Source organism: Alexandromys fortis, unplaced genomic scaffold, assembly GCF_014885135.2.
Source record: "Alexandromys fortis isolate MF-2015 unplaced genomic scaffold, M_Fortis_MF-2015_v1.1 scaffold_146, whole genome shotgun sequence".
Classification (NCBI taxonomy): Eukaryota; Metazoa; Chordata; class Mammalia; order Rodentia; family Cricetidae; genus Alexandromys; species Alexandromys fortis.
In genome coordinates, this window is record NW_026068042.1 from 4072818 (window position 1) to 4100111 (window position 27294).

At 39.1% G+C, this 27294-nt stretch overlaps 1 protein-coding gene across 7 annotated transcripts in view; it reads left to right on the plus strand.

The window, feature by feature from the left end:
• Plekha1 (pleckstrin homology domain containing A1) overlaps nucleotides 1-26962 on the plus strand; it is an 80911-nt gene extending 53949 nt beyond the window's left edge. For 4 of the 7 annotated variants that reach the window (XM_050165999.1, XM_050165997.1, XM_050165998.1 and 1 more), the window contains 8 exons: nucleotides 1243-1340; nucleotides 7320-7445; nucleotides 12945-13088; nucleotides 15791-15859; nucleotides 19076-19140; nucleotides 19656-19719; nucleotides 21938-22027; nucleotides 24407-26962. In XM_050165999.1, coding sequence (XP_050021956.1) covers nucleotides 1243-1340; nucleotides 7320-7445; nucleotides 12945-13088; nucleotides 15791-15859; nucleotides 19076-19140; nucleotides 19656-19719; nucleotides 21938-22027; nucleotides 24407-24721 — 971 coding nt within the window. In that variant the 3' untranslated portion in view covers nucleotides 24722-26962. Of the gene's footprint in view, nucleotides 1-1242; nucleotides 1341-7319; nucleotides 7446-12944; nucleotides 13089-15790; nucleotides 15860-19075; nucleotides 19141-19655; nucleotides 19720-21937; nucleotides 22028-23172; nucleotides 23322-24406 lie in introns of all 7 variants that reach the window. The other 3 variants (XM_050166000.1, XM_050166002.1, XM_050166003.1) reach the window with 3 other exon arrangements.
• The last annotated feature ends 332 nt before the right edge of the window (nucleotides 26963-27294 follow it).

The window sequence follows — 27294 nt, forward strand, 5'->3', positions numbered from 1 at the left end:
CAAGGTAATTGTTACAGGGGATCATTCTCACATATGTCAGAAGACAGAAAGTGCAGTGGAGATGTTGCAGTAACTTAGACATTAGGGACAGCATGAAGCTGCTCCACTTGGGCTAGGAGAGAGAGAGGAATCATCCATAGTGGAGGAGCAGCTACCAGGAAGCTATGCAATAACGAACGGTTCAGACTCTAAGCCTCTAAGCTTAAAGACTTTAAAGCCACAGATGCTAGTAACAGTACAGGTGAGATGTGTTAGAGGTCTTGTGCACACAATTGGGAAGACGCTTCTGGATAGGGATTCAGTATTAGGGAAGGCAATTTTCTATGCAAAAGTTGGCTTTCTTTTTTCTTTTCTTTTTTCTTTTTTTTTTTTTTTTTTTTTTGTTTGAGACAGTTTCTCATTATATAGCTCTAGCTGACCTGGAACTCCTTTGTAGTTGAGGCTGGTAGTGAACACAAAGAGATCCACCTGCCTCTGTCTCCCGAGTCCTAGGATTAAAGGCGTATGCCACCATGCCTGACCCAAAACAAAATTTTTAAAAATTACTTTTAAAATGATTTTATTAGTATGGGTATTTTGCTGTCAGGTCTGTACACCACTTGTATGCAGTATGCAGTACTCTCAGAGGTCAGAAGAGGGTATTGGATACCCTGGAAGAGGAGTTACAGACAATTGTGAGCTATTATGTGGGTGCTAGGAATTGAACCCAGGTTCTCTGGAAGTGTAGCCAGTGCTCTTAATTTCTGAGCTATCTCTCCAGTCCCCCAAAGCAAAATATTTAAATGTTAATACTCTGTGACTTATTTCTGTATCAAGAAAATTATTCCACAGAACTGCTGGTCAAAGTTTGGAGGCACATGTCCAAGTGATGTTTCATTGTGATGTTCTTTTTGTTTAGCTTTTTCGAGATAGGGTTTCTCTGTGTGATAGCCCTGGCTCTTGGAAATTTCTGTGTAGGCCAGGCTGGCCTTGAACTCACAGAGATCTACCCGCCTCCTGATTGTTGGGATTGAAGTATACATGACTGGAGAACTGACTCACTATTTAGCAATATATGCATTTAATGAAAACTGGTCATGAAAGAGTTTTGCCTGTATAGCTCATTGAAAGCAGTATTTTATATGGCCTAATGTATTTTGTGAAATCCAAGAGTTGCAGTGTTGAATCTGGAAAGACATTTGCAGCTGTCCTAAACATAATTTAGAGGTAACAACTTTATTTCATGTACTTTTATTTTGACAGTTATGAATGCAGGGATGAGAAAATACTTCCTACAAGCCAATGATCAGCAAGACTTAGTGGAGTGGGTCAATGTCTTGAACAAAGCTATAAAAATTACAGTAAGTATGTATTTAAAATTTTCCCTTTACAGAAGTAATCTTTACATTTTTAAAATGTTTCTAATATCCTCAGATTACCAGCAGGTTACACATTCAAGCTTGGTTTAAAAGATATGTTCTGAATGTGAGCTATTTGCTTGTGCATAGGGTGGTCAGCCTCTGAATGCCTTTCAATGTGTCTCCAGTAAGGATCCATCACTGTGCATGCTGATTGTGTTTTTGTTGTATATCTAGAGTAGGATGAAAGGCTTTGGACCTCTTACTCTGGGGATGGGCATAGCATTACCCTTTTCTAAGCCATGTCAAGCAAAGGAGATGGGTGTGCACAAGGGAGAAGGCTCAGGTCTAGAGATTGAGTCTGAAAAGTTCTGGTGCCCAGAGGGTACTGCCTGTGTGCTCTAGGGATGTCTGAAGCTCTAAACTTCTTCTATCACCTGCCCTTTCCCCTGGAGTTTCAGGGCCTGCTGCTCTTCCCTCCTGTTGATGCTACAACTCTCTACTGTTACACTTTTCTTCTGTTCGGTTTAAAATGAACATCAGTACTTACTGATTATTTACACCATACCAGCAGGAAGGCTTTAGATGGGAGATTTTCCCTCAGTTTTCCAGAAAGGTTGAGTGACTTGTATAGACTTCAGCACTGGTAAGCTATGAGGCTGAAACCCAGGCAAGCCTGCTGGTTGGTGCTGGACCCAGAATTCTGCAGTGCAATGAGCAAAGAACCCCTTCCTAAAGTCAGACAAGCCTTTCTGAGCAAGTTCCCCTGCTGCTGCTGCTGCTGCTGCTGCTGCTGCTGCTGCTGAGCCTTTTCTCCTTAAAAGTAAGCTGCCTAGAAGGGTTTAGGAAGGAGCTCCTCCTGTGTGGGGTTGTATCAGTTAAAACTTTTTTTCAGTGGAGTATAGTTATTTATTGATCCTAATCTACTCTTGGTCAAAGAGCATGTTCCAGGAAATTAATGCATATATTCCTCATCTCAAGTAAATGCTTCTCTGTCTGTGCCACACAGCCCCAGAGTTAAAATAGCCAACCAAGGCTGTTCTTAGATCATTTTTTTTTTGTTTTGCATCAGAACAGCTTGTTACCACATGACAGAAAACGCCCACACACCACATCTGAGCTGTATGCGAAGCAGAAGTTATTTTGGGGCTTGTGCAGTTTCATGATAGCAATATTTTGAGCAGATTCAGAAGTTTACATTCTTAAAAGTTTTAGATGATCATTTTGAGCTCCTAATAAATATTCCCTGCCTGGAAGATGTCTTTATAAAATCTGTATGTAGTACTTTCCTGGATTTGCTTTTATAGTCTACAGCAATAAGCAGAACTGAATTCTTTTAATGATTTAAAGAAAGGTCTCAGCATTTTACTAAGTTGGAATGCCTTGAATTGCTCTCTTGTTTATTCATGGGACTAAATAGTTTTTTATGTCATTGTAAGCTTTTCAGCAGGAAAGAGAAACTGGTAATATTTAATTAGCTTTTGGGATCTTGCAGCTTTATTTTATATGGCATTTTTACTGTTTTTAGATAAACTTGATAATGATTTTTGTGATTTTATAGTTCATATTTAGAAAATATAAATACAAATAAGATACAGTAATTTTAAGTGCAGTGATATTAATTAGAACTGGTAACTGACTGGAATCAGTTTTAGGTAAACGTAGGAAAAGGAGAGAATTCCCAGGCTTTAATAAGATGTATTTTGCTGGGACTGGTTAAGAGCACTGGCTGCTCTTGCAAAGGATTTGGTTCCCTATACTCATGTAACTGTTCATAATTGTTTATAACCCCAGTGCTGGGACACACAGTACCTTCTTCTGGCCTTCACAGACACGAGGCATGTAGGTGGTACACGACATGCAGGCAAAGCACCCATACAGATAAAATAAAAAAAAAAAAAATAGCTGGGTGTTGGTGGTACACACCTTTAATCCCAGCACTCAGGAGGTAGAGGCATGCTGATGATCTATGTGAGTTTGAGGCCAGCCTGGTCTACAAAGCGAGTTCCAGGGCATCCAGGGCTACACAGAGAAATCCTGTCTTGAAAAAACAAATGTATGTGTGTGTATGTAGTTAAAAATAGACATCTTGGGGGACTGGAGAGATGGCTTAGTGGTTAAGAGCACTGACTGCTCTTCCAGAGGTCCCGATTTCAATTCCCAGCAACCACATGATGGCTCACAACCATCTATGAGATCTGTCTCCCTCTTCTGGTCTGTAGGCTTACATACAGACAGAACACTGTATACATAATAAATAAATAAATCTTTAAAAAAAAAAAGAAGAGGAAAAAAATAGACATCTTGTTAAATGTTTTAACAGAAATTTAGATCAGTTTAGACTTCATGGGCATTTTGCATATTTAATTATTTTGGAGTGTGATATGTCTAATCTCATATCTAAATGTCTAATGATTTATATGTAGGAACTTTGAAAGATTAATATTTCCATTTTAGTACGTGTGTAGTTTTACCTTTCTCTATAATCACTCCAAATAATATTTTGATCACCTATAATTTAGTGGTCTGCTGAATACTATGTCATCTGTACACTTAAAACATACAGAAATTTAAAATCGGAGTTTTCCAGAATGTGGTTTCACCTTGGGGATTGTTAGAGCGTTGTGGCTAAGAGCATGGTGATTAGTTAAGCGGTCCAGTCCTTGGTGCTCTGCTCTTCACCACTGCAGTCTGTCTGTCTTCACCTTCCGTCTGTCCAACACTCAGTTATCTCAAATATTTAAAGAAGAAGAAAGAGTTTTAAAAGGTCAACAGTATTAGAAGAAATAATCTTGAAGGACATATTTTGTTGCTTGAGTTTGGAAAGTCAAAATTGGAAGCATGCTTTCAAATGTGTATTCGTCTGCCGTCAGTGTAGTGGTTTCTGAACCCTTACTGGCTTACAGAATGAGAAAATGCCCATAGTTTTTTCCTAAGCAGAAGTCCACTATTTCTAGAATGTCTCATCAGTTCTAGTAAGTTCTAATTTAAAAGTCTACATTAGCTTTTAATCTAAAAACTAGTCTTTTGAAATTGTACAGAGATTTCACAGTGATTTCTTAATGACAGCTAGCTAGGACAAGTAAGCTGAGTATTGGTCTAAAGAATGCCTCTTTACCCTGCAGTGTTAACCAAGCCTTTGCCATCAGCCGGGTCAGATGGAGAGAATACAGGTCTTGCCGCCAAGGAATTTATCAAACACTTTAGGTTCTGTCCTCTAGCTCTGCACTCATTCCTGGCTGGCCGAATTTCACTGCCCGGTAACTTTTGAGAGGGCTGTAGCCTTTTATTTATTTCATCATAAATATCTGCTTTGCTCACATCTTCCTTCTCTAGTCAGTATTTTCTTCTCTAATATTGAAACATTCTGTTAGGATCATATTAAGTGCCTACTAAGCACATGTTCAGATCCTTCCCAAGAAATAGCCACATAAGAATCAGGGAAGAATATTTAATTCCTGGCGTTTGTCCTCTGCCCTGTGAGTTGGCTCTTTGATGCACATTAACAGCTGGCTGATTTGCAGGTGAACGTGTGTGTTGGGATGGGGGTTCTTTACGTTAGCGTTTTCAGTAAGAGTTTTTCATAAATTCTAAGGGAGTTACTTTATATCTGGATAGTTTACTTGCACTTTTCTTTGAAAACAAGGCAATGGTAATTTAGATAACTTTTATTGTAGTCCAGTTCAGGTGGGGGACTTGTGCTTGCATAGACTTTATTTTGAGGGTTGTTAGCAGTGGGCCGGTTGCGCAGAGAAGGCTTTTCGGTATGATATGTTTCTGGGAGGAAAGTGGGTGAAGCAGCATGTATTAGCACATTTTAAAGTTTCTATGAAAGCCTTTTCTTTGGCAATCTTTACAAGCAGCAGAACCCTTTCCTAGAGGATAACCACTGCTCCTCTTGTAGGTCACCACAGAGCAGCAGTCTCAGGTCCTCTCTGTGGCTTCAGATTAACAGGTTGACAGGATCACACTTTGTAAAATGACTGAAATAAGTTATGTGATTCTAGAGAATGTACTGGATTTCATCTGTAGATCGTTCTAGGGTGTGGTATCTTAATTTTAGCCTACAACTAACACTTTGTCCTCTATTGTAATCACCTTTAAAAAGCACTCAAGAGTGTGGCCTCTTAGGATTCCACAGGGATTCAGGATTCCTCTCCTTTCCCTTTCTTTTCTTTTCTTTTCTTCCTCTTTTCTTTTCTTTCATTTTCTGCTTTCCTTTCTTTCCCTTCCCGTTCCCCTTTCTCTTTCTCTCTGTTTTGGTTTTTCGAGGTAAGGTTTCTCTGTGTAGCTCTGGCTGTTCTGTAGAGCAAGCTGGTATTGATCTCAAAGATTCACTTGCCTCTGCCTCCCTAGTACTGAGACTAGAGGCATGTGCCACCGGTGCCAGGCTCCCTTTCTCTTTTATTCCTGTTTCCACCAGTGATTGATACTGTATTGGGAGTTATAGTGGCATTTCATTTGTATTTCAATAAATAAAGCTTGCCTGAGGATCAGAAAAGTAAAACAGCCACACTGGTCAGTCTTAAAGACCAGGCAGTGGTGACACACACCTTTAATCCACACTTGCTTGCCATGGAAACCAGATGGTAGTGGTGCACACCCTTAATCCTAGAACTAGAACTAGAGAGGAATATAAAATGGGAGGAGACAGCTCTCAAACACAGTCTCATTCTGAGATTCCTGGAGGCAGAATGGCCATTTTCTGACTGAGGTTGAGGTAAGAGCCAGTGGCTGACTGCTTTGCTTTTCTGATCTTTAGTTTGAACCCCAATTTCTGTCTCTGAAGATTTTTTTAAAACTGTGCTTCAGGGAGTATGCATTTGAAGCTGGAGATGCTGCCAGGGCCTGAGAGAAAGCCTGACAAGGGAGGCAGTGTGAGAAATGACCTTACCTAAGATAATAAGCCATTCGTATCCATGAACAGTTATGTTTATGAGTATAGATGGGCTGAGGTCTTCTCATGCACACAGCCCTGCAGTGTACCCTAGCTTTATTCCAGACCTGGTGAGTGCAGTGTGAGGTAGAACGAGAGCACAGTGTGGAGCAGGGTTTCTTAAGTGTGGTTTGTGAAACACCGTCCCACAAAAGCACCTGTCCCTTCTGAAACTCCAGTTTGCGGGGAATGTCCTAGAGACTCATTCTGGGGATGGAGCCTAGGAATTACAACTTTTAGTGATGTTCCTGTGTGATATCTTTGTACATTCCCTGCTTTGGATGGAATCACATTGGTACGTGTCGGGCCTTTGACTACAGTGTTAGTAGTTTCTCAGTAGTTCAAGGGTGATGGGCAAATGACTTAATTTTAAATTAAACATTTTTTAAATATTTATTTATTTATTATGTATAAAATATTTTGTCTGTGTGTATGCCTGCAGGCCAGAAGAGGGCACCAGACTTCATTACAGATGGGTGTGAGCCACCATGTGGTTGCTGGGAATTGAACTCAGGACCTTTGGAAGAGCAGGCAATACTCTTAACCTCTGAGCCATCTCTCCAGCCCATAAATTAAACATTTTTATACCATTATCGTTGTGTTTGTCATTCATGTTGTTGATAATACCTTTGAAAGATTGTGAGGATTCCTAAATAAAATATACTTTAAATCATACTCAGTATGTAATTGATGCCAAGTTTGATTTCATTTTATTGCACAAACTTGGCTAGAATGTAGTTCAGCTGGGATCTCAACCTACGTTCCCCGCTGCCTCTAAGCCCTGCTTCCCTCTCCAACTGTGCTGAGAATTGGCCAGGGGAGAGTGGAGGAAGTGTGTGAACTAATGACTGCACAAGCACCAGCAGTAGGTGGTGATGCCTGTGACCTAAAGTGTTACCAGACCAGGGCAATCTGAGATCTTGAATTGCAGTATTGCAAATAGATTGTCAGTCGTCTATAGATACCAACTAGCTGAAAAATCCGTGATGATGACGAGGGTTACAAGTACAGTTCTGGTTGTATGATAATCCATCTTACTCTTCCAGGTACCAAAGCAGTCAGACTCACAGCCGGCTTCTGACAGCCTGAGTCGCCAAGGTGACTGTGGCAAGAAGCAAGTGTCTTACAGAACTGATATTGTTGGTGGTGTTCCCATCATCACTCCAACTCAGGTACCAAATCAGTGCTTCTGTTGTATTTTCATCAAAACTGAAACGGAATATCTTTGCTGAATTGATTCAATATTTATTAACTACAAAAGCTTTTAATTTGGTTTCCTATTCCGAAAGTGCTTTGCAAACTTTTGTATGTTATTGTAAAAATGATCAGAAGTTACATAGATAAAACACTTGATCCTTCTCTGAGCTGAATTGTTTGTATTCTCCCTGCAGAAGTTGGGATGGGGGTTACATGTCAGACTTTGTAGCAGCATATCTTACATCAGGCATCAGAAGTTAAGTCTCTATCACTTGTAATGGCTGCAGAGTCCTGCCCTGGATTTGACCATAATTTATAAGCCTCTATTGGCAGGCAAATGGAGGGGTTTTCTTTCCTTTATTTTATTTAACAATGTTGTAATGAACATTTTTATATCTAAAATTTTAGAGAGTTAATGCTAGAGCCTTACTGCTGAGCTATATCATAGTTCTTTTTAGAGTTGCCCAAGTTGTCCTTTTTTTAATTTAATTTTATTTTTTTTGAGACAAGGTTTCTCTGTAGCTTTGGAGCCTGTCCTGGAACTAGCTCTTGTAGACCAGTCTGGCCTCAAACTCATAGAGTTCCGCCTGCCTCTGCCTCCTGAGTGCTGGGATTAAAGAAGCCCTGCCCAAGTTGTCCTTGAATCTACTTTTTAGCTCAGACCAGCCTTGCAACTAAGGCTACAGGTCTACACCAAGATAAACTAATGCTTTCAAGTAAAGTTGCTGGGTTAGCATCTGCAAATATGTGTAAATTTTTTAAAAACCTGTGTGCGTGTGTGTTTTGTATTTTTCCTACAACCTGAGGGCTGCAAATCTGGCTGGATTGTATCCTAAAAGTAATGATATACCTAGGTATTAGAGAAAATAAATTTATGTAATTTAAATAATGAACTTGAAACTTTTATATGAACTTAAGTTTCTTGTATTGCTATTGAGGAAATATACTTCTTTTTATTGCTTTTATTGAGCTGTATATTTTTCTCCACTCCCATCCCTTTCTCTCCCCTGCCCTTCAACTCCCATGGTCCCCATGCTCCCAATTTACTTAGGAACTTTAGTCTTTTTCTACTTCCCGTGTAGTTTAGATCCATGTATGTCTCTCTTAGGGTCCTCATTGTTGTCTAGGTTCTCCGGGATTGTGAATTGTAGGCTGGTTTTCTTTGCTTTATGTCTAAAAGCCACTTGTGAGTGAGTAGATATGATATTTGTCTTTCTGGGTCTGGGTTGCCTCACTCAGTGTGATGTTTTCTAGATCCATCTATTTTTCAGAAAATTTTAAGATGTCATATTTTTTCTGCTGTGTGGTACTCCGTTGTGTACCACATTTTCCTTATCTATTCTTTAGTCGAGGGGCATTTAGGTTGTTTCCAGGTTCTGGCTATGACAAACAATGCTGCTATGAACAAAGTTGAGCACATGTCCTTATGGTACAATTGAGCATCCTTTGGATATATATCCAAAAGTGGTATTGCTGGGTCTTAAGGAAGGTTGTTTCCTAATTTCCTGAGAAATTGCCATACTGATATCCAAACTAGTTTGCATTCCCACTAGCAATGGAGAAATGTGAGGAAATGTACTTTTAATGCAAATTAAATTACTAATATTTGAAAAACAAGAATTTAAAGTGATAGCTATTGCCAGTATTGGATATTCTCATTACTTTTGTCTTTTGATTTTAAAAGACTTTTTGATGCTTTATAGACTGCTCCCTAGTTCCCAAGACAGGGTTTCTCTGTGTAGCCCTGACTGTCTTGGAACTCACTCTGTAGACGAGGCTAGCCTTAAACTCACAGAGATCCAAGTACTGGGATTAAAGGAGTGCACCACCACCACCACCACCACGCGGCATAGACTTTCAAAATTTTAACAGATAACCATATTTTTTCAAGCCTTGTGCCAGGTGAGTGTGATTAGTAGGAAGAAATAACATCAATAAACTAACTTGAGTATCTTTTTCTGTGCCTTGTAAAGGATATTTAACAATACCAATCTCTGCTCTAGGGGGAGTTTACAGTTACTTTTGTTGTTGTTCAAAGTCGAATTAAAAAAAAGTTAGGGAGAAAGGTGTGTGTGTGTGTGTGGTGTTGCTTTTTCTAAAAGTAATGATTTTAGCTCTCTAAACTTGTGATGACTAGCTGGGCTGAACTTTCTCCCATGCTGACTGGTGTTGGCTATTGGATAAGTTTGTTAAGACACTATTGCACTTTGTGTGGCTATTGTAGAATAGATTCTATAGAAGATGGCATTTTTAAAAGATTTAAAATGATGCTACTGTTTTATTGTAATGCAGAATTTAAAATTACAAAGTAGCGAAGGCAGTGGTGGTGCCCCATTGTCTTTAATCCCGGTGCTAGTTCCTTTAATGCTCAGGAGGCAGAGGCAGGTGGATCTCTGTGAGTTCCAGGCTAGCCTGGTCTACAGAGTGAGTTCTAGGATAGCTAGGACTACACAAAGAAACCCTGTCTTGAAAAACAAAAACAAACAAAAATACAAATTAACATTTAGACAATATAGAATTGTAGGAGGTGGGCCCACTTGTTAGTCCCGGCTAGCTTGGCCCTGAAATAATCATACAGAAACTGTATTATTTAAAACAATGCTTGGCCCATTAGCTCTAACTTTTTATTGGCTAGCTCTTACATTTTAATTTAACATATGTCCATGAATCTGAGTATTACCACGAGGTCGCGGCCTACCAGCAAAGTTTCAGCACGGCTATCTCCAGCGACTCCATGGCATCTTCCTGACTCTGCCTTCTTTCTCCCAGCATTCAGTCCAATTTCCCCGCCTACCTAAGTTCTGTCCTATCAACAGGCCAAGGCAGTTTCTTTATTCATTAACCAATAAGAGCAACACATAGACAGAAGGACCTCTCACACCATAGAATCAAGAAAATGTTAACTAAATCTCATTTGGATGGTTAATTTATTCAGAATCTATTGGCTAATTATTAAGTATTTAATTAGTATTGTTGACCTGTTTAAATGTAGAACAGATTGAAAATACCTCATAAGCCTGGCAGTTCAGACTTAATTGTTCTTTTGAGTTTTAAAAATGTGACTGATTTATTTGTGGTGTTGTAGTTTGTGGATGTTGTAAATAATCAGGAAGTCTTGGGTATGGTTAAGGATTTGTCAACACTGAACTTTAAAAACATAAGACGGGCTGGAGAGATGTTCAGTGGTTAAGAGCACTGGCTGCTCTTCCAGAGGTCCTGAGTTCAATTCCCAACAACCACATGGTGGCTTACAACCATCTGTAATGAGATCTGGCACCCTTTTCTGGCGTGCAGGCATACATGGAGGCAGAATGTTGTATACATAATAAATAAATCTTTTAAAAAGGTAATTAATTTAAATTAAAAAAACCCCGTAAAACAATAGCACACATACACACAAACCACAAAACAAAACAAAAAACCCTGTAGCACTTCCAGGAGTGAGCATGGGAAAAACTGCAGGTCAAGGATTAGGCAAAGAGCTTTTAGAGTTGACGTGAAGCCCATTATCTGTAAAAGGAGAAGACTAATAATTGCACAACATCAGTATTTCAAATGCATGTTTTGTGAAAGAACCTGTTCAGAGGATGAATAGAAAAGATAGACTAGCCAGCCAGGTGGTTGTATACACTTTTAATCCCAGCCCTTGGGAGGCGGAAGCAGGTCTCTGAGTTTGAGACCAACCTGGTCTATAGAGTAAGTTAGCCAGGGCTACATAGAAACTATTTCTCCAATTAAAAAAAAAAAAGATTAGAAAAAAAGTCTACAAGATACCTACCTATTCAACCAAGGACTTTTATCTACATAAAGAACTCTCAAAACCCAATAATTAACCAACCAAAAATTCCTTAAAAGTAGATGAAATTAATAAAAACATTTCACCAAAAAATGATATATGTATTAATAGGCACTAGGAAAGATAGATTGCCACTATATGTAGCCATTAGAAAAGAAATTGAATTAAGAACCTAGTGAAAGGGAGCTGGAGAGATGGCTCAGCAGTTAAGAGCATTGCCTGCTCTTCCAAAGGTCCTGAGTTCAATTCCCAGCAACCACATGGTGACTCACAACCATCTGTAATGAGGTCTGGTACCCTCTTCTGGCCTTCAGGCATACATGCAGAAAGAATATTGTATACTAAATAAATAAATAAATATTAAAAAAAAAGAACCTAGTGAAATATTATACCTAAGCAAAGATGCTTGGGCCTTTCATCCATTGCTGGTGGAGATGTAAATAAAACAGTTCAGTCACTCTGAAGAAACAATTTGGTGTGGTAGTTTTCTTGTTGTCATCCTTTTATAAATAAACTTGCAGTTGCTCTCTAGGCTACTATGTATTCTCCAGCGTTTATCCTAAAGAAGTGGGTAATTATGGTCACACAAAGACCTGTACATGGATACTTATAATATCTTCATTCCTAGTAGCTAGAAGATGGAAATAATTGGGTAGGTGGTCAGCAGCATGGTATGGTGATACACCCATAGCACTGGATATAGCAAGTACAGACGGTGAACTGTTGACAAGGGCCAACTGAATGAGCCTTCAAAGAGTTATGTTGAGTGAAAATTTTTTAAAAAAATCCCTAAAGATCTTTACTGCGTGCTTCTGTTTGTTTTCTCAAAATGTCAGAACAAACGATTGGCTGTGAAGGAGTGCTACAAGGGCATCACAAGCAGACCTTGTGGCAGAGAGCAGTTCTTTGTGTTGATTATGGCAATTGTTGTGCAGCTTGTAGTCAGACTTTCCTTTGGGTCGCCGGCTCACAAATAATGACAGGAAGACTTTATTATGAAAGCTCAGCCTGTAGCTTAGGCTTGTTCCTAACTAGTTCTTATAACTTAAATTAACCCATTTATATTAATGTATGTTTTATCACATGGTATTACCTCTCTTCCATCTTGCACCTCCTCTTTCCTCTCTGTGTCTCCTGGCATCTCCCCTGTGCCTTGATTATCTCGTTCTACTTATTTTCTCTGCCCAGAAGGTCTGCCTATACCTCCTTCCTGTTGGCCATTCAGTTCTTTATTAAACCAATCCCAGCAGTATGTCTTCACACAGTGTACAAATATCCCACAACAGCAGCTGCAAATGGTAATACCATATATGGACAAACAAGTGCATATATAAATGTTGATACCTGAATAAAGCTTATGGATGCTTGGTTTGGGTAATCTATGTTAGAAATACATACTTCCTCTTTGGGAAGAATTCGGTTAAAGGGTATACAAGACCTCTGCTACTTTTTATATTTATTGTAACTTCACATAGATCTGTTTAAATGATTTCCATATAAAAAAAGCCCACCCCAAGAAAAACCTGAAGTCAGGAGTTTGCAAAACAATAAAAGTGGATGTTTGTGGTTTGATCAAGAAAGTTGTGATTGAGTGTCACCGATTTTAAGATTTTCTAAGATAACATTAAATGAAAATATGTTTTAAAGCAAGAAAATAATTTCTTTGGCTTCATTTTAGAAAGAAGAAGTAAATGAATGTGGTGAAATTATTGACAGAAACAATTTGAAACGGTCCCAAAGCCATCTTCCTTACTTTACTCCTAAGCCACCTCCAGACAGTGCAGTTATCAAAGCTGGATATTGTGTGAAGCAAGGAGCAGTGGTGAGTAGCTTAACCATACCTGTGAAGTTGGGGAGGTCACGTGCCAGCAAGCTTGCAAGTCAGAATCAAGCTGTGTGCTTTATGTTTGAAAGGCCCAGAGTGTAGAGCAGTCTGTTGCTGGAAAGGGTAGAAAGGGGTTGCTCCATGTTTATCATACATCACAGTTATTTCCTTGGTCTTTACACTGCTGGGTAAGTTAATGCTTATTTCCTTCTATATTTAGTATAAGTGAGCTTTCCCAAGTTTAGGTTTGTGATAGAAAGGATTTCTTGTTTGTTTGTTTTTTATTTAAAAAACTTTAGTTTGTCTATGTGCGTGCATATATGAGGGAGGGAGGGGAGCATGAGTGCAATGTTTGATGCTTTGAGAGCAGAAGACAACTTTGTCAGTTCTGGTCTTCCACCTTCACTTGGATTCCAAGGCTTAAATTTAGGCAAGTGACTTTACCTGCTGAGCCATCTTAACCCCCAGAAAGTTCTGTTGATTTCCTACATCTTCAGAGATGGTCAAGTATAGAGCCTTAGGAGAAGCGGAAGTACCAGGAGTGGCTGCTAGCAGACAGCTCTGAGGTTGGGCTACTTAATCTCCCAGACTTCCAGTTTTATTTTATGTGAGAAAGCTATTTTTATAAAACCTCTGGTCTGTGGTTTTTGAAAGGGATAAATGAGAGATGTAGCTTTTCGCACAATTCCAGGTGCTAAAGAAGCATCACAGGTGAGTGTCGGTTGTCCCCATAGCGTCATGGGAGGAAATTTCTTTCTTCTTGTTTTGTTTGTTTGTTTGGTTTTTCTAGACAGGGTTTCTCCATAGCTTTGGAACCTGTCCTGGAACTCGCTCTGTAGACCAGGCTGGCCTCAAACTTACGGAGATCTGCCTGTCTCTGCCTCCTGAGTGCTGGGATTAAAGGTGTGCACCACCAATGCCCGGTGTGGGAGGAAATTTCTATAAAATAAACATATCTACTGGTGCTCTAAGGCTCCAGATACTTTTCTGCCAGGTGCTGTGATTCACACATAAAATCCTAGCTTTTGGGAAACTGAGGAGGGAAGGAAAGAAAGTTCTAGGTTAGCTTGGGCTATATAGCAAAAATCTTGGGCGTTTTTTGTTTGGTTTTATTTGTTTGTTTTGATTTTTTGAGACAGGGTTTTTCTGTGTAACCCTGGCTGACCTGGAACTCTCTGTAGACCAGGCTGCTGGCCTTGAACTCAAAGATCTGCCTCTCTAGGCCTCCAGATTCTGGGATTAAAGGTGTCCTATGCTACCACAATTCAGCTGATATTTGTTTTGTTTTATCAGTTTATTTATTCGGTATGAACTAAATCTTGAGACTCTCAGGACAAGATAAAGTTTAACATTTGAAAACAAAAGGAAAAAATAGGAATAAGCAAATACTTCAAACTCTCCTGGTAATTCTGCTTGATTTTGCTTCACTTTTGGTAGCTCAGCTTGGAAAAATTCTTCCTGCCTGTTGGACCAGTTTCTCAAGATAGGCTGTCTATAGGCGGAGGAAGGATTTCCCCAGGCTGTGAGCCTTAGTTGTAGGCTAATTAGGCTTTTAAGGAGGTAACCTTTATTCCTAAATCTAAAGAAAAGAAAAAATTGCACATTTTTCCATTAATTTTTTTGAGATTTTTTAAAAATCTATTTTATTTTATGTATATGTGTGTTTACTTGAATGTACATCTGTGTACCATGTGTATGCAGTGCTAGAGGAGGCCAGAAGAGGGTGTAGGATCCCCTGGAACTGGACTTAGAGACAGTTATGAGCTGCTGTGTGGGTGTTAGGAATTGGACCTGGGTATTTTGGAAAAGCATTCTAACTGTTGAGCCATCTCTCTAACACTATTTACAGATAATTTCAGGTACTAAAAAATTGACAGAAATATTCATATGAAAACCTACTAAACATTTTCTGTATGGTTTTGTTCTGCTTTGTATTTATTGCTGACCTGTTATGTATGAAATATTTGAAATGCATGTTATAGATAGAGAAACCTGATGAGTTAATGACATTTCCCATGCTGATCTTTACCTTGTAGGCTGGGCTGGCAAGAAATGAAGGGAGTACTTTTTTTCTTTTCTGCTGTTAGTGATCATGCTGGGGAGATGGCTCAGTAATTAAGAGCACTGACTGCTCTTCCAGAAGTCCCTAGTTCAATTCCCAGCATCCACATGGTGGATCACAATCATCTACAGTGGCATCTGATGCCCTCTTTGGCATAAAGTTATACATGCAGATAGAGTACTCATACATATAAAATAAATATTTTGAAAATCTGAGGGGCTGGAAAGTTGGCTCAGCAGTTAAGAACACTTACTACTCTTCCAGAGGACCTGAGCTCAGTTCTCAGCACCCACATGGGAGCTCGCAACTGTCTATAACTCCAGTTCCAGGGGATCTGGCATCCTCATAAATAACATGCCAGCAAAAACTCCAATGCACATAAAATAAAAAGAAATAAATTTTTAAAAAAATTTGAAATGCCAGAGTCATTCATAAACTCTTGAGAGTGAGCTGCCCAAGGCTGAGACTGTCATTCAGGGACTGTTTAGCAGGAAGAGGTGTCAATTATCACCTCCCTTGGGGGAAGTCTGTTGTTTCTGTGTGCTTGGTGTTTCTGATTGTGGGTTCTTACTGGAACGATTAGGGGTGATTAACATTGGACATTCTTTGAAGCCTATGTCTGTGTTTTCTCTGGTAGATGAAGAACTGGAAAAGAAGATATTTTCAATTGGATGAAAATACAATAGGCTACTTCAAATCTGAACTGGTATGTAGTTACTTCATAAATATGCTTTCAAACGCTTGGCAAGTTACACTGTAGTGAATGTATGCTTGTATGCTGTTTTGTTTTTCAAATGTTCTGGTTCTGAGGGCATCTGTATTTCAGTGTGCTTGGTTGTAATGCATTTGGTTAGTCACATTTTTCTTTAACGTGTTTTAAATAAAACTGCCATATCTTCAAGGAAACATTACATTTTGATGGCTCTAAAATTGTCAGCCCCCTAGATGTAAATCTCTGTCAGAGGATTGGAAGAGGTGGTAAAAGGAATCCTCTAAAAGCTGCATTCAGCCCTCTGCATGTCTGCCTTCCCTGCCCTTCTTTTTCTTAGCCCTTTCTTTGCCTGTTTCAGATCAGCTTTTAGGTTGTTTCATTTGAGATATTTTTGTTGTGTTTTGAAGGCAGAATCAAAGATTGAGCCTTCCTCCCTCCATTTGAGTAATGTACTATTTAAGAAGTCATGTAGCCTAAATCTTTCAGTAGATTATTGCATAAATTAATGAAATTCTCTGCCTCTTCTTCAAAAGTGTGGGACTGTTGTATACTCCTTGTTGTATTTGAATGAAGGCATCAAAACAACATTGTCCAGTTGAACTTTCTGTCCTGAGATATGTTCCACACCTGTGTTGTTCTGTGCAGGATACATGTGACTTTCTGTCCTGAGATATGTTCCACACCTGTGTTGTTCTGTGCAGGATACATGTGACTTTTGAGTGCTGGTGATAAACAGTGTATAAGGAGCTGAATTTATTTCATTTTAAAATTAAAACTAATTTTACTTCATTTTAGTAATTTAAATTTATAGTTATTCATGGACAATAGCTGCTATATTAGGAATATTTTAAGATTTGTCTTAAGTGTCAGTTCTTTTAGGAAACTGTTGTGGGGTAAAATGGCAGAAGCAGTCTGTATAAGCTGGCATAGACAGTCAGAGCCCACATGTAATAAGGAGGCAGAGAGGATAGAATGCACAGGACGTGGATAGTGACAGAGATGAGAATGGTCACACAATACTTGTTGATAAAATGAGGAAATATATGAAGGATAATAGAAACCTAGAAACCAAGGTTCTTGGTATAAAATAATGGATTCTTGCTATAACTCAACAAACATAGTTCCAGACAAGTATTATATCCTCATGTGAGTGCATACGAGTATACCTTCCCCCTGAAAGAATCCTGGACTCCATGGAAAAATAGCAGATTCTATACCTGGGCAAGAGAAATAAATGCAAGATGAGCCTGGAATATCTTAAGTCAGAAAGCAAGGACATGCTGAGAAAATGATAATCACCCAGAAACTACTTTACAAACAATCCCCTCACCAGATTATAGACAGTGAGAGTATCAGAATACATAATGATTATAATATATTACAGCCCATATATCCATATGACTCAATGATTGGGTGGTGACTGAGTTCATGTAATTACAGTGAGGGACAAGATGCCTAAATAGGAGAGAGATCAGTCTGTGAAATAAACACTGAGCTCAGAGGGAAGAGAGCGGCTGTACAGTGAAGGCTGGTAGACACCACTTCCATCAGACAACCAGGTTCAGTGAACTTCATTGGTGGTGAAGATGTTGAAACCACTTGTCACGTGACAGGATAGCCTGAAAAAAAACACAGCATCAGTTTTGTGCTGCTCCTGTTGAAGGTGTATAGTCTGAGTTTAGTCACCAGGGGACAGTAGCCACATCCAAGGGAGGGGACAATCTACAAAATAAAGTAACTGTTGTGATCTGCAGGATTCTACAGTCCTCATTCTACAGGAGTGAGAACTCTTCATCCTAAAGGAAAAGAGAGACAGTGAGTGAGCATTCTTACCTTGTAAGACAGTGTGGAGGCCACTTGCTGTCTGTGATGCCCATAACGTGAGGACTTAGGTAGCAGACTAGAGCAGCAGCTCAGCTTGAAGTAGCCATATTCTTAGTCTTTTTGTAAAGTTGTGGTTGTCTCATGATTCAGAGAGAGACAGAAAATTGAGGGAAAATATCTGGTATGGAAAGAAACAGAAAATACAAACAACTCATTTAGAAAGAAATTGAGCTGAGTGTGGAGCTAAATGGTAGCATGTATACCCAGTGTGTCCGAGCCTTGGGGTTAGCACTACTGTGTAACAGTGTTCAGTGTCGCTCAGGATCAGGGAAATACAGATGTTAACTGCACAAATAGTGCTCATTAGTCACGAGGCCGTGGCTGAGAAAGATCACAGATCTTCTTCCCAGAGAAAATAGTGTTTCTTTAAATTCCAGGTTGATATGTATGTGAGTGATATTAGAAAAAAAAAATCACCATTTGGCAGGCAGTTATGTCAGTAATGATTTCAGGTAAGAATCCTCAATATTTGGTAAAACTGGTGGGGAAATTATGTTGGAAAATCGAGTACTGCATAGGCTCCAAATGTCTCAGTGGTGACCAATATGAGTCATGTACCAGCAGTTGGTCAAGTCCACGCCGTGCACCTCCTGGTAGGGATGGCTGAGAAGTAGTCAGTGCTGTGGTTTCCTTCTAGAAGCATGTGGCCTACGCATCAGAATGAATAAACATCAGACAGACCCAGACTGGGACACAGTCTGTGAAATAAGTGGGCGATTTACAGCTCTGCAAGATCACAGAAGACCAAAGAAGTAACTGCTCTGAAGTAAAGGAGACGAAGAGAAGGGACAGTGAAGCAAGTCTGCCATAGACTCTGAATCTTGGACAGAAAATATGTCAGCTTGTCTTCTGCCATGACGGACACCCATGGGATAACTTGTAAGATCAGAATGTGGCCTGTGGATTATGGTCATACTGAAAAGATGCCGAGGTCCAGCTTCATAACTGTGCCATGATCATGGAAACTCTGTTTTAGAAGTTAAATGCAAGTACCCAGTAGTATAGATACACCATGTCTTTACCTTACCTGCAGGTGCTCCCTAAGTGTGTATTCAGACACATGTGCACAGGCTTATAGCAAAGCTGGGCTTGCTGCACGGTGCTGTTGATGTCAAGATGGCATTCCAAAAGAGGAAATAGAGCACTTACTGGTCCTCATGGTCCACCATGACCAAGTCTGCTGCTTAGCAACTGTCATTGAGACCAGAGACTGAAACAGCTGTGTGTGTAAGGCCATAGAGCTGTCCTGCTGCTGCGGGTTTCAGAAGGTGCAGTTGTGTCTGAGATTGACTTGAAATGTCCTGTGTCTCTTTGCTTTTTTGCCAGGAAAAGGAACCTCTGCGGGTAATACCACTTAAAGAAGTTCATAAAGTCCAAGAGTGTAAGCAGAGGTAAGGGACTGCCTGGCGCTGGCACAGCAGTTTGAAGACCAGCGCCTCCCCTGGTTCAACTTACAGCATGTGCTTCTCATTGTGAGAATTTTAAACTGGTTGAGATATGCTACAGTTTTGTTTTTTAATCAGTAAGATATTGCGATGTTTTATTTGAGAACTACAAATTACTCATTTATAAATGACATTTTAGAAGTAGCTCATTAATGCAAAGGAAAAATTATGAGAAATCATTTTTAGTATTTCAAAGGTGCAGAGAACAGGTCGTCACAAGGAGCTGCACCAGCTATACCATGCTGAATTGAATAAACTGTAAGCGCTTAGACTCTAAAGTTGCTTTATGATTCTTCTGTAAATGAATTGTAATCAAAACTGAGAAAAGATAATATAGCTTTGTTAAGTTAGTGTTTTCTCTCTAAACATTTAATGACGCATATTTGGGATCGAATAAACAGCTGAAGGAGAAACTGTCAAAACTGATTTTCATGCAACTGGATGATTGTTTTTCACAACAGTGACATAATGATGAGGGACAACCTGTTTGAAATTGTAACGACGTCTCGAACTTTTTATGTGCAGGTAAGACACTTGGAGATTATAGATTGTCTTACAAGCAGTGAATAACATTCATAGGTGAAATAAATATAGATAAACCTTGTCTGTTTTGACAAGTGTAATTTACCAGCTTATTGAAAGATGTCAGGTGGTGGTTGGTGGTGGAGTATATATTTAGAAATGGGGGGTTATTGTGTTATGAATTAGTGATATCGATCAAAGTCACATTTGGAAGAAAGGAAGTGCTGTTTTGTTTATATTTTAACAGTGTGCCTTCAAGTGTCTTTTCTTTCTGTGTTTTTAATATTTTTTTTAACTTTATAAAAATGGAAGCCTCAAGTATATAAATGAAATTATTGGAAAGAGCATTTGTTTTGGTTCATTGCTTATTGCAGAAAAGTTAAAACGATAGTTTATAAAATACACATACTTCCACATCTAAGCACTGATTCTTATAGCAAGCAAGGCCATATATATAAAATCTTACTTGTTTTCCTATTTTGTCATTTTTCCTGTGTCATTAAAAGTTATTTGGCAATAACTAAGTCTGGTGGCTCTTACCTTTAATCACAGTTCAAGGCATTCAGGAGGCAGAGGCCGGTGGATCCTGGTGAATCTGTGGCCAGCCAGAGCTGTGTAGTGAGCTCCTGTCTCAAAAAAGTCAATCAGACAAACAAAAAGCCATCTCTGCAAACATTTTAGAATTACACCACACTCACTCCATGTGTGGCTGTTTCTCAAGTTCTGATCTTCTGTGACTACATGTTTATTTACAGAGTTTTCATACATTTACTGTGAAAGTATGATGATGGGAACATCTATATGTAAAGTTTGACCTAAATTTCTGATTTTTTAGGCTGTTCTAGGTCAGATTTAACCACCAGAACGGTCTTTCTGTCTTGTCACATTAATTTTGATCATGATGCTCCTACTTGCACTGAGTAAAAGCCTGTGCTGTGGCCATGCCACCCTGAGCATTCTGATCTTTGAATATTTAGATTTAGACTAGCCAGTCTTAATCAAGAAAAAGGACTATAGCCAGGTGTGGTGGTGTATGCTTTTAATCCTGGCATTTAGGAGGCAGGTAGATCTCTGTGAGTTCAAGGCCAGCCTGGGCTACAGAGCAAGTTCCAGGACTGACTGGGAAACCCTGTCTCAAAAAAAAAATGTTTCTAAAATTAATATGTAAAATGGTGCCAGAATGACTTTTAAAGTTTTAGCATATACATGTAGCAAGTTCAGACTCTAGCATTTGACAGCAAAATAGGAACTTTCTTTGTTTTTTCCTCTTATTTCCTTTCCAAAAACATTCATTATCGACCATTTTATATGTCTGGGTTTAAAACATGCAGTGGCTGTCATATGTCATATAGTACTATATGTCATATGCCATATAGTACCTTGCTCAGAAAAACCTGGGTTAAAAACAGTGCTTCTAGATCCGGGTTTGGTGGCATATGCCTGTAACCAAACTCTCAAAAGGCTGAAGCAGGAAGTTCAAGGGCAACTTTGATAAAGAATGAAGTAAAGACCAGCCTGAGCTGTGTCAAAACTAAAACACAAATTTTGAAATAAAGGCTCAGTGGCCGAGTGTTTTTCTTGAATGTCTGAGGGCCTTGGTTTATTCCCAATAACACGTTCTCACACAAAAAGTGCTTTCAGGGGTTGGAAAGATGGCTCAGAGGTTAAGAGCACTTGCTGCTGCTCTTCCAGAGGACCAAGTTTTGTTCCCAGAATCCACATTGGGAGGCTCACAACAGCCTGTAAACTACAACTCCAGTGGGGTCCAATGCCCTCTTGTAGCTGGGGACAGCTGGACCAATGATTCATGAGTTTACTGAACCCCACTCCACACACACACACACACACACACACACACACACACACACACACACACACAATGAACCTTTTTGAAAAGAGTTTTGAAGCCAGGCATGTTGGTACACACCTTTAATCCCAGCAGTTGGAAACCACGCACCTCTTGAGTTCAAGGCCAGCCTGGTCTACAGTGAGAGTTTATAACATCCAAGGCTACAGAGAGAAATCTGAGAAATCTATCTTGAAAAACAAAACAAAAGTAAATAATTAAAAATAAACAAAAGTGCTCTGAAAACTTTTTAAAGAAATTATTGTCTTTGAATGTGTTTGCAGGTGACAGTTTATTGCCACGGTATGGAATATATGGAAATAGAAGGTGATTTGGAGAAAAATTTCACTGAGATATCCCTTTTATTTCCTTTAGGCTGATAGCCCTGAAGAAATGCACAGTTGGATTAAAGCAGTCTCTGGCGCCATCGTAGCACAGCGGGGACCTGGCAGATCAGCATCTTCTGTAGGTTTCTCCTTGGGGAGACTCTGCATCCTTTGGTGTTGTTTTCTTCCTCTCCCCTAATCCTTTGGTTTCTATTTTGTTGAGATTATTTGCATGTTGACTTTCATACCAATTGGACTTGCAAAAATAATGCACCCTAATTCAGAGCTTCCTTGTAGTGTCACATGTACATAACCTTCTGTGCACATTGTGTTAATGCACAAGCTGGGCAGCTAAAGAATAGAGCCTTTCTTCCTCTGTTCTTTCAGTTAGGTTCTTGATAGTAGTTCTGGGTGTGGCAATTTGGCCCTCTTGATGTGGCATTGGCCTGGCCATTCAAGGCACTTTCAGTTCTAGCAAAACAGTTTTGTGATGTCTTGGTTTCCCCTTACTTGCCAATTTTCAGTTAAGATTTTTCCCCCCTTAGTATATCGGAATACCACTGAACAAATTAGAGCCTTACGTACAGTTTTTTTTATTCCCAGTTTTTTTTCTATTTCATGTTGTTATTTAAAATTTTTAGCAGGTTCATAGAAAAGCTTGTTTATCTTTGCTGTAGTTTGATAGTTACATTGGAACAACTTAATGATCTGTTCAGACATAGCAAGAGAAACATTTGTTGTTCATCTTGTTCAAGTGAATCCTAAGAAATAGTTTGTCAGGAATACTTTGGCTATTCATCTCTGTTCTGAAAATGCAAACCCTTTTGAGAAATTATATCTTAAAAGTAGCACTGTTGCCAGCTGTCCTGGTGTGCTGTGTCATAGCCTAGATATCCTGTACTTTCATTATTTTTCCTGGTAGTAATACTGTCTTTTAGTAGTTTCCTGGTAGTGATAATAACAGATCAGTAGATAGTAATCCATTTTTCCCATTTCTTAACCATTTATCATTATACTAGTATTCCTGTAGGAATATTGAAGTCTCTTTCATGGGTGTTAGTTTTGTAACTGCCTGCATTTTATGTGACTCTTTCAACAATCAAGTATGAGATTCTCTGCAAAAACAATGTCTGTTGGGAAGAGGGAAAACTGGAGAAGGGTGTTTGTGTTCTGTGCTTTGTGGTGGGGCAAATCGGACTGAGCTGTGACTATCAGCAGAATTCTCTCTTTTCCTCCTCTCCCAATATAGGTTAACTCTAATCTTAGCTTTGCACTGTGTTCCAGATGCGGCAGGCCAGAAGGCTGTCGAACCCTTGTATACAGAGGTATACATCAAGAGCTGGTGAATGCAGCACGTATGTGGGCTCTCATGCAAATGTGCCTTCTTAGTAGAGGGCCTGGACACGCTCCCTACTTACAGCTGATCATAGAAGGTTGAGTTAACTGGACTGCCATTTGCAGTTGTCATCACTAACGCAAACTATTTTACTGTAATCATCAGATTGATATGTATAGTTAAAAAAAAGACAAAAGCAACCCTACTAATGGAAGCTTCCAGAGCTTCAGTAACTAACTGACTGAATTGCTGCAAGAGTTTTTGATTTCCATGTTTTATGTATTTTGAGATTTTTTTTTTAATACAAATGTGCCTTTTTTCTGATCCAGGCAAACTTCTGCACGCATCCACCTTGGATAAACTTTGTCACCAGAATTGCATGGTATTTTATAGCTCTGGTGAAGTTTTACCTTATAATGGGAGCCTGTAGTGTTTGCTGATTGTGGTGCTGTTATCAAGGCAGCTAGTATCCTAAAGAGTGCACTCCAGGAGCTGCCCAGCACTCCAGTGTCTTCAGATTTGTTACTAGAAGTACAATAAAATCAGTATTCACGACTGATCTTACTTCATCAGTTTTAAAAGTGATTCAGTTGTACGCATTCTTACTTTTAAAATCTTAAACCATATGAATGTGTGACTTACCAAAATAAACAATTAAATCAGTTGCCATAATTACAGTGAAATTAATAGAAGCAAAAAAAAAAAAACCAGGTTATCAGACTACTAGACAAAATCATGTCTGAAAAGTCTTGATTCTTGATTAATCTATAGCCTTTCATTTTTGTGTTTTGTCTTTTTTTTTTTTTTAAGACTTGGGATAACCCCCATTATTCCTAAATACTGGTAGACTTCTTTCAACACAATTCAGTTGCAGTTGGAACACTGTATTTCATTTTAGGCTAGCTAGGCCTTCAGAGTGCCATAAGCTGACAAATTCAGCTTTGGTGACAGAATCAGTTTCTTAGTAGAATTGGTTGTTGGCTATCATTGCTTTGAACTCACCCCTAAAATGCATTGCTTTGGGAAGGAACTTGCACATTTACGCTGCATGGCTCATGCTTCTGCTTTGTGTGTGTGCGTGTGCGTGTTGTTTGTTTTTCAGAGAATCAAGTCTCACAGTGAGTGAATGACTAACTTCACTGTCAGTGATTAGCTGTGTCTGACTACCATTCCTCTTTCCAGGAGCATTCCGGCTGCCCTTCAGAATCCAAATACACTGTCCGCCCTGCCGGGGCAGCAGCAGCCACCTCACATTCCGCAGCCTCTCGCAGCCACTCTCTGGTCTCAAGCTATACCATGGAGAAGCGAGGATTTTACGAATCTCTTGCCAAGATCAAGCCAGGGAACTTCAAGGTCCAGACTGTCTCTGCAAGAGAATCAGCTTCCAAAGTGACTGAACAAGCTCTGCTTAGACCTCAGAATAAAAATGGCCCTCAGGGAAAAGATGGTGAGCCAGTGGACTTAGATGATGCCAGCCTGCCAGTCAGTGATGTGTAGGGCTGCCTGCCCCACTCATCCCTCAGTGTCCTTTCATGAGGATTCTAGCCAAAGATGATAGAGGATGGATGGTTTCAGTGCATATATTATATTGTCTCTTGGGTGTACTCTATAAACTGGCAAACCGAGAATCTAGGGAGTGGCCAAGTCAATGTAATTTCTTTAAGAAAGGAAGGAAAAAAGCTGTCTCCATATCCACTGTCTGAAGCTTTATGTGTTTGGGTGGTAAAAATGTGTGTGAGACTTTTTTTTTCTAGTGACTTTGAAATTTTAAATAACAACTTAAAACATTAAAATTTCTTATTATTTGGTCATTTAAAATGCTAATATGACTCCCTATGAAATACTCAATATTTACACATTCTTATCATTTAACATTATCAAATGGGACATTGCCAGACAAAAATTCTTAAACTCATGATGTCTGTGGTGCTGCAAAATTTATATTGCAATGTGGATTATATAGAAATTCTAACCATTTTTGATATCAGGTGAGTGGTAAATTTTGCATAGAAGATTTGATTAGACTGTTGGTGCAGGTAGGAGTTGAACGGGGGTGGAGCAGCAAAGGTCAGGGATTAGAGCTAAGCTATGGCTAAGGTTTTTTCTTTTTGGTGAGGACTTTTTATTTTTGAGACACGGTTTCTTTGTATCCATGTCTGTCCTGGAACTTGTGGTGATCCTCCTGCCTTTGCTGCCTCCCAAATTATAGGCATGTGTTACACAGTGTGATACTTGTTTGAGAAAGCTTACAATTTGCACCTATCAGTATTTTATTTCAGTAAAAATTATTTGGTCATAAATTTTGGGAAGATCTGATTTTTTTTTTCCCCCCAAGACAGTTGCTCTATGTAGTCCTTGCTGTTCTGGAACTTGTTCTGTAGACCAGGCTGGCCTAAAACTCACAGAGATCGTCCTGAGTGCTGGGATTAAAGGCATGTACCACAACATCCAGCTGATTTTTTTTTTTTGTAAATAGATCTTATTTTTGAATTTGGATTAGTGAAAGACCTCTCAGTTCATATGTGAAGTTATAACTGCCCTCAGTCATGAAATTGTTGTGGCCTCTACTTTCTCATCATTAATAACCTATATTCAAGTGCCTGTGTCTTCTCATCTCATTTAGGGTGTGCTCCAAGTCCTACATGATTGGCTTTAAATGTTTGAATAAATTAATTTCAATAGCATAGTTTGATATGTTAAATAAGATAGCTTTTTATGTCAGGGACACCAGAATATTGGTGTTCTACTATCTGTGCAATATTTATGTCTTGAAATAAATTGGAGTATGCATTTAATCGTGGGGATATCCTAAATGGAAGTACCTCTCTAAAGAACCCATAGTTTCTGGTGTTGAGTGATAGACTGGTTTGAGCAAGTACTGTTTTGTGGCAAAGTCTTAAGTGTTTGCTTTTCCCAGGCTGCTGCTCTATAGTATTCCCAGTCCCATTCACTTCTGTTTTGGTGACAGGGGTGTTAGTGTTTTGCCTTTTTATGTTCTAAGACTACTTGTTGGAGGAGGAGGAGGAAATCGCTTCTGTGTGGGGTCTAGGGGCCGAGATGTGTTATTTAGTTGTCCAGCACAAGAACATACCACTTACCTTTTGTATTCATAAGCTAATATGTTAGAGTTCTATGTAGTTTTCTTTTTTTGCAACTGCATTGGAAAACCATAGGACAACGAGGTTTTTAAGCAATCACCACCCTTCTGCTGCTGTGTTCATTATCCAGGCTCTTTGGGAAGTTCCTTTTTCATGAACATACCTAGGAACCATGTACAGATACTTTGCAGTATTGATGAGCCTGGCGCTGTTTTCTTTGGTACAGCCTCCACAGTGCACGTTTATTTTAGCATATTTTGGTATTGGTAATTTGATATATTTCATGGTGGCAAAATATTAGCTCTATTTTGGGACTTTTTATAGAATTACCCTTATTCAAAAGCATAGGAATATGTTCTTGTGGTTGTCAGAATTTCTTAATATTTATCTCAATTCTTTTGTAAGCTAATGGAAATTATTTAATTATTTTAAAACATACCTTCTTGTAAATATGTCACATCTGAAGTGTCAACAGTTACTTTGAATACCGTAATGTTTGCTGCATTTTTTCCTGTGTGTATATTATATCTCCTTTCAGAACAAGAATGTGCCTCCTGATGTTTACTGTTACACCTGCTCTCTTTGTATGTCCGATTGGTTGAACACTGTAATGACTTGAAAATAAACTGCTCAGAATTCATTTTCACTTCATTCTCATTTTGTTTGGTTCAGGTCTCGTGTGAACAAATCAGTAGAACTGGTAAGAACCGTTTTTGGTTAGTTCATTTGCTTATCTTTGAACAAATAAGAAATTTCACATCACGTGGTGGTGACCTTTAATCTCCCAGCACTCAGGAGGCAGAACCCAGCCTAGTCTACAGAGCAAGTCCAGGACAGCCAGGGATACAACAGAGAAACTGTCTGAAAAAAACAAAAGGGAAAAAAGAAAAGAAAATTCACATTCTTGAATTCTTAGGGTTTGTTTTTTGTGTTTTGTTTTTTGAGACAGAGTCTTGCTATATCATCTTAACT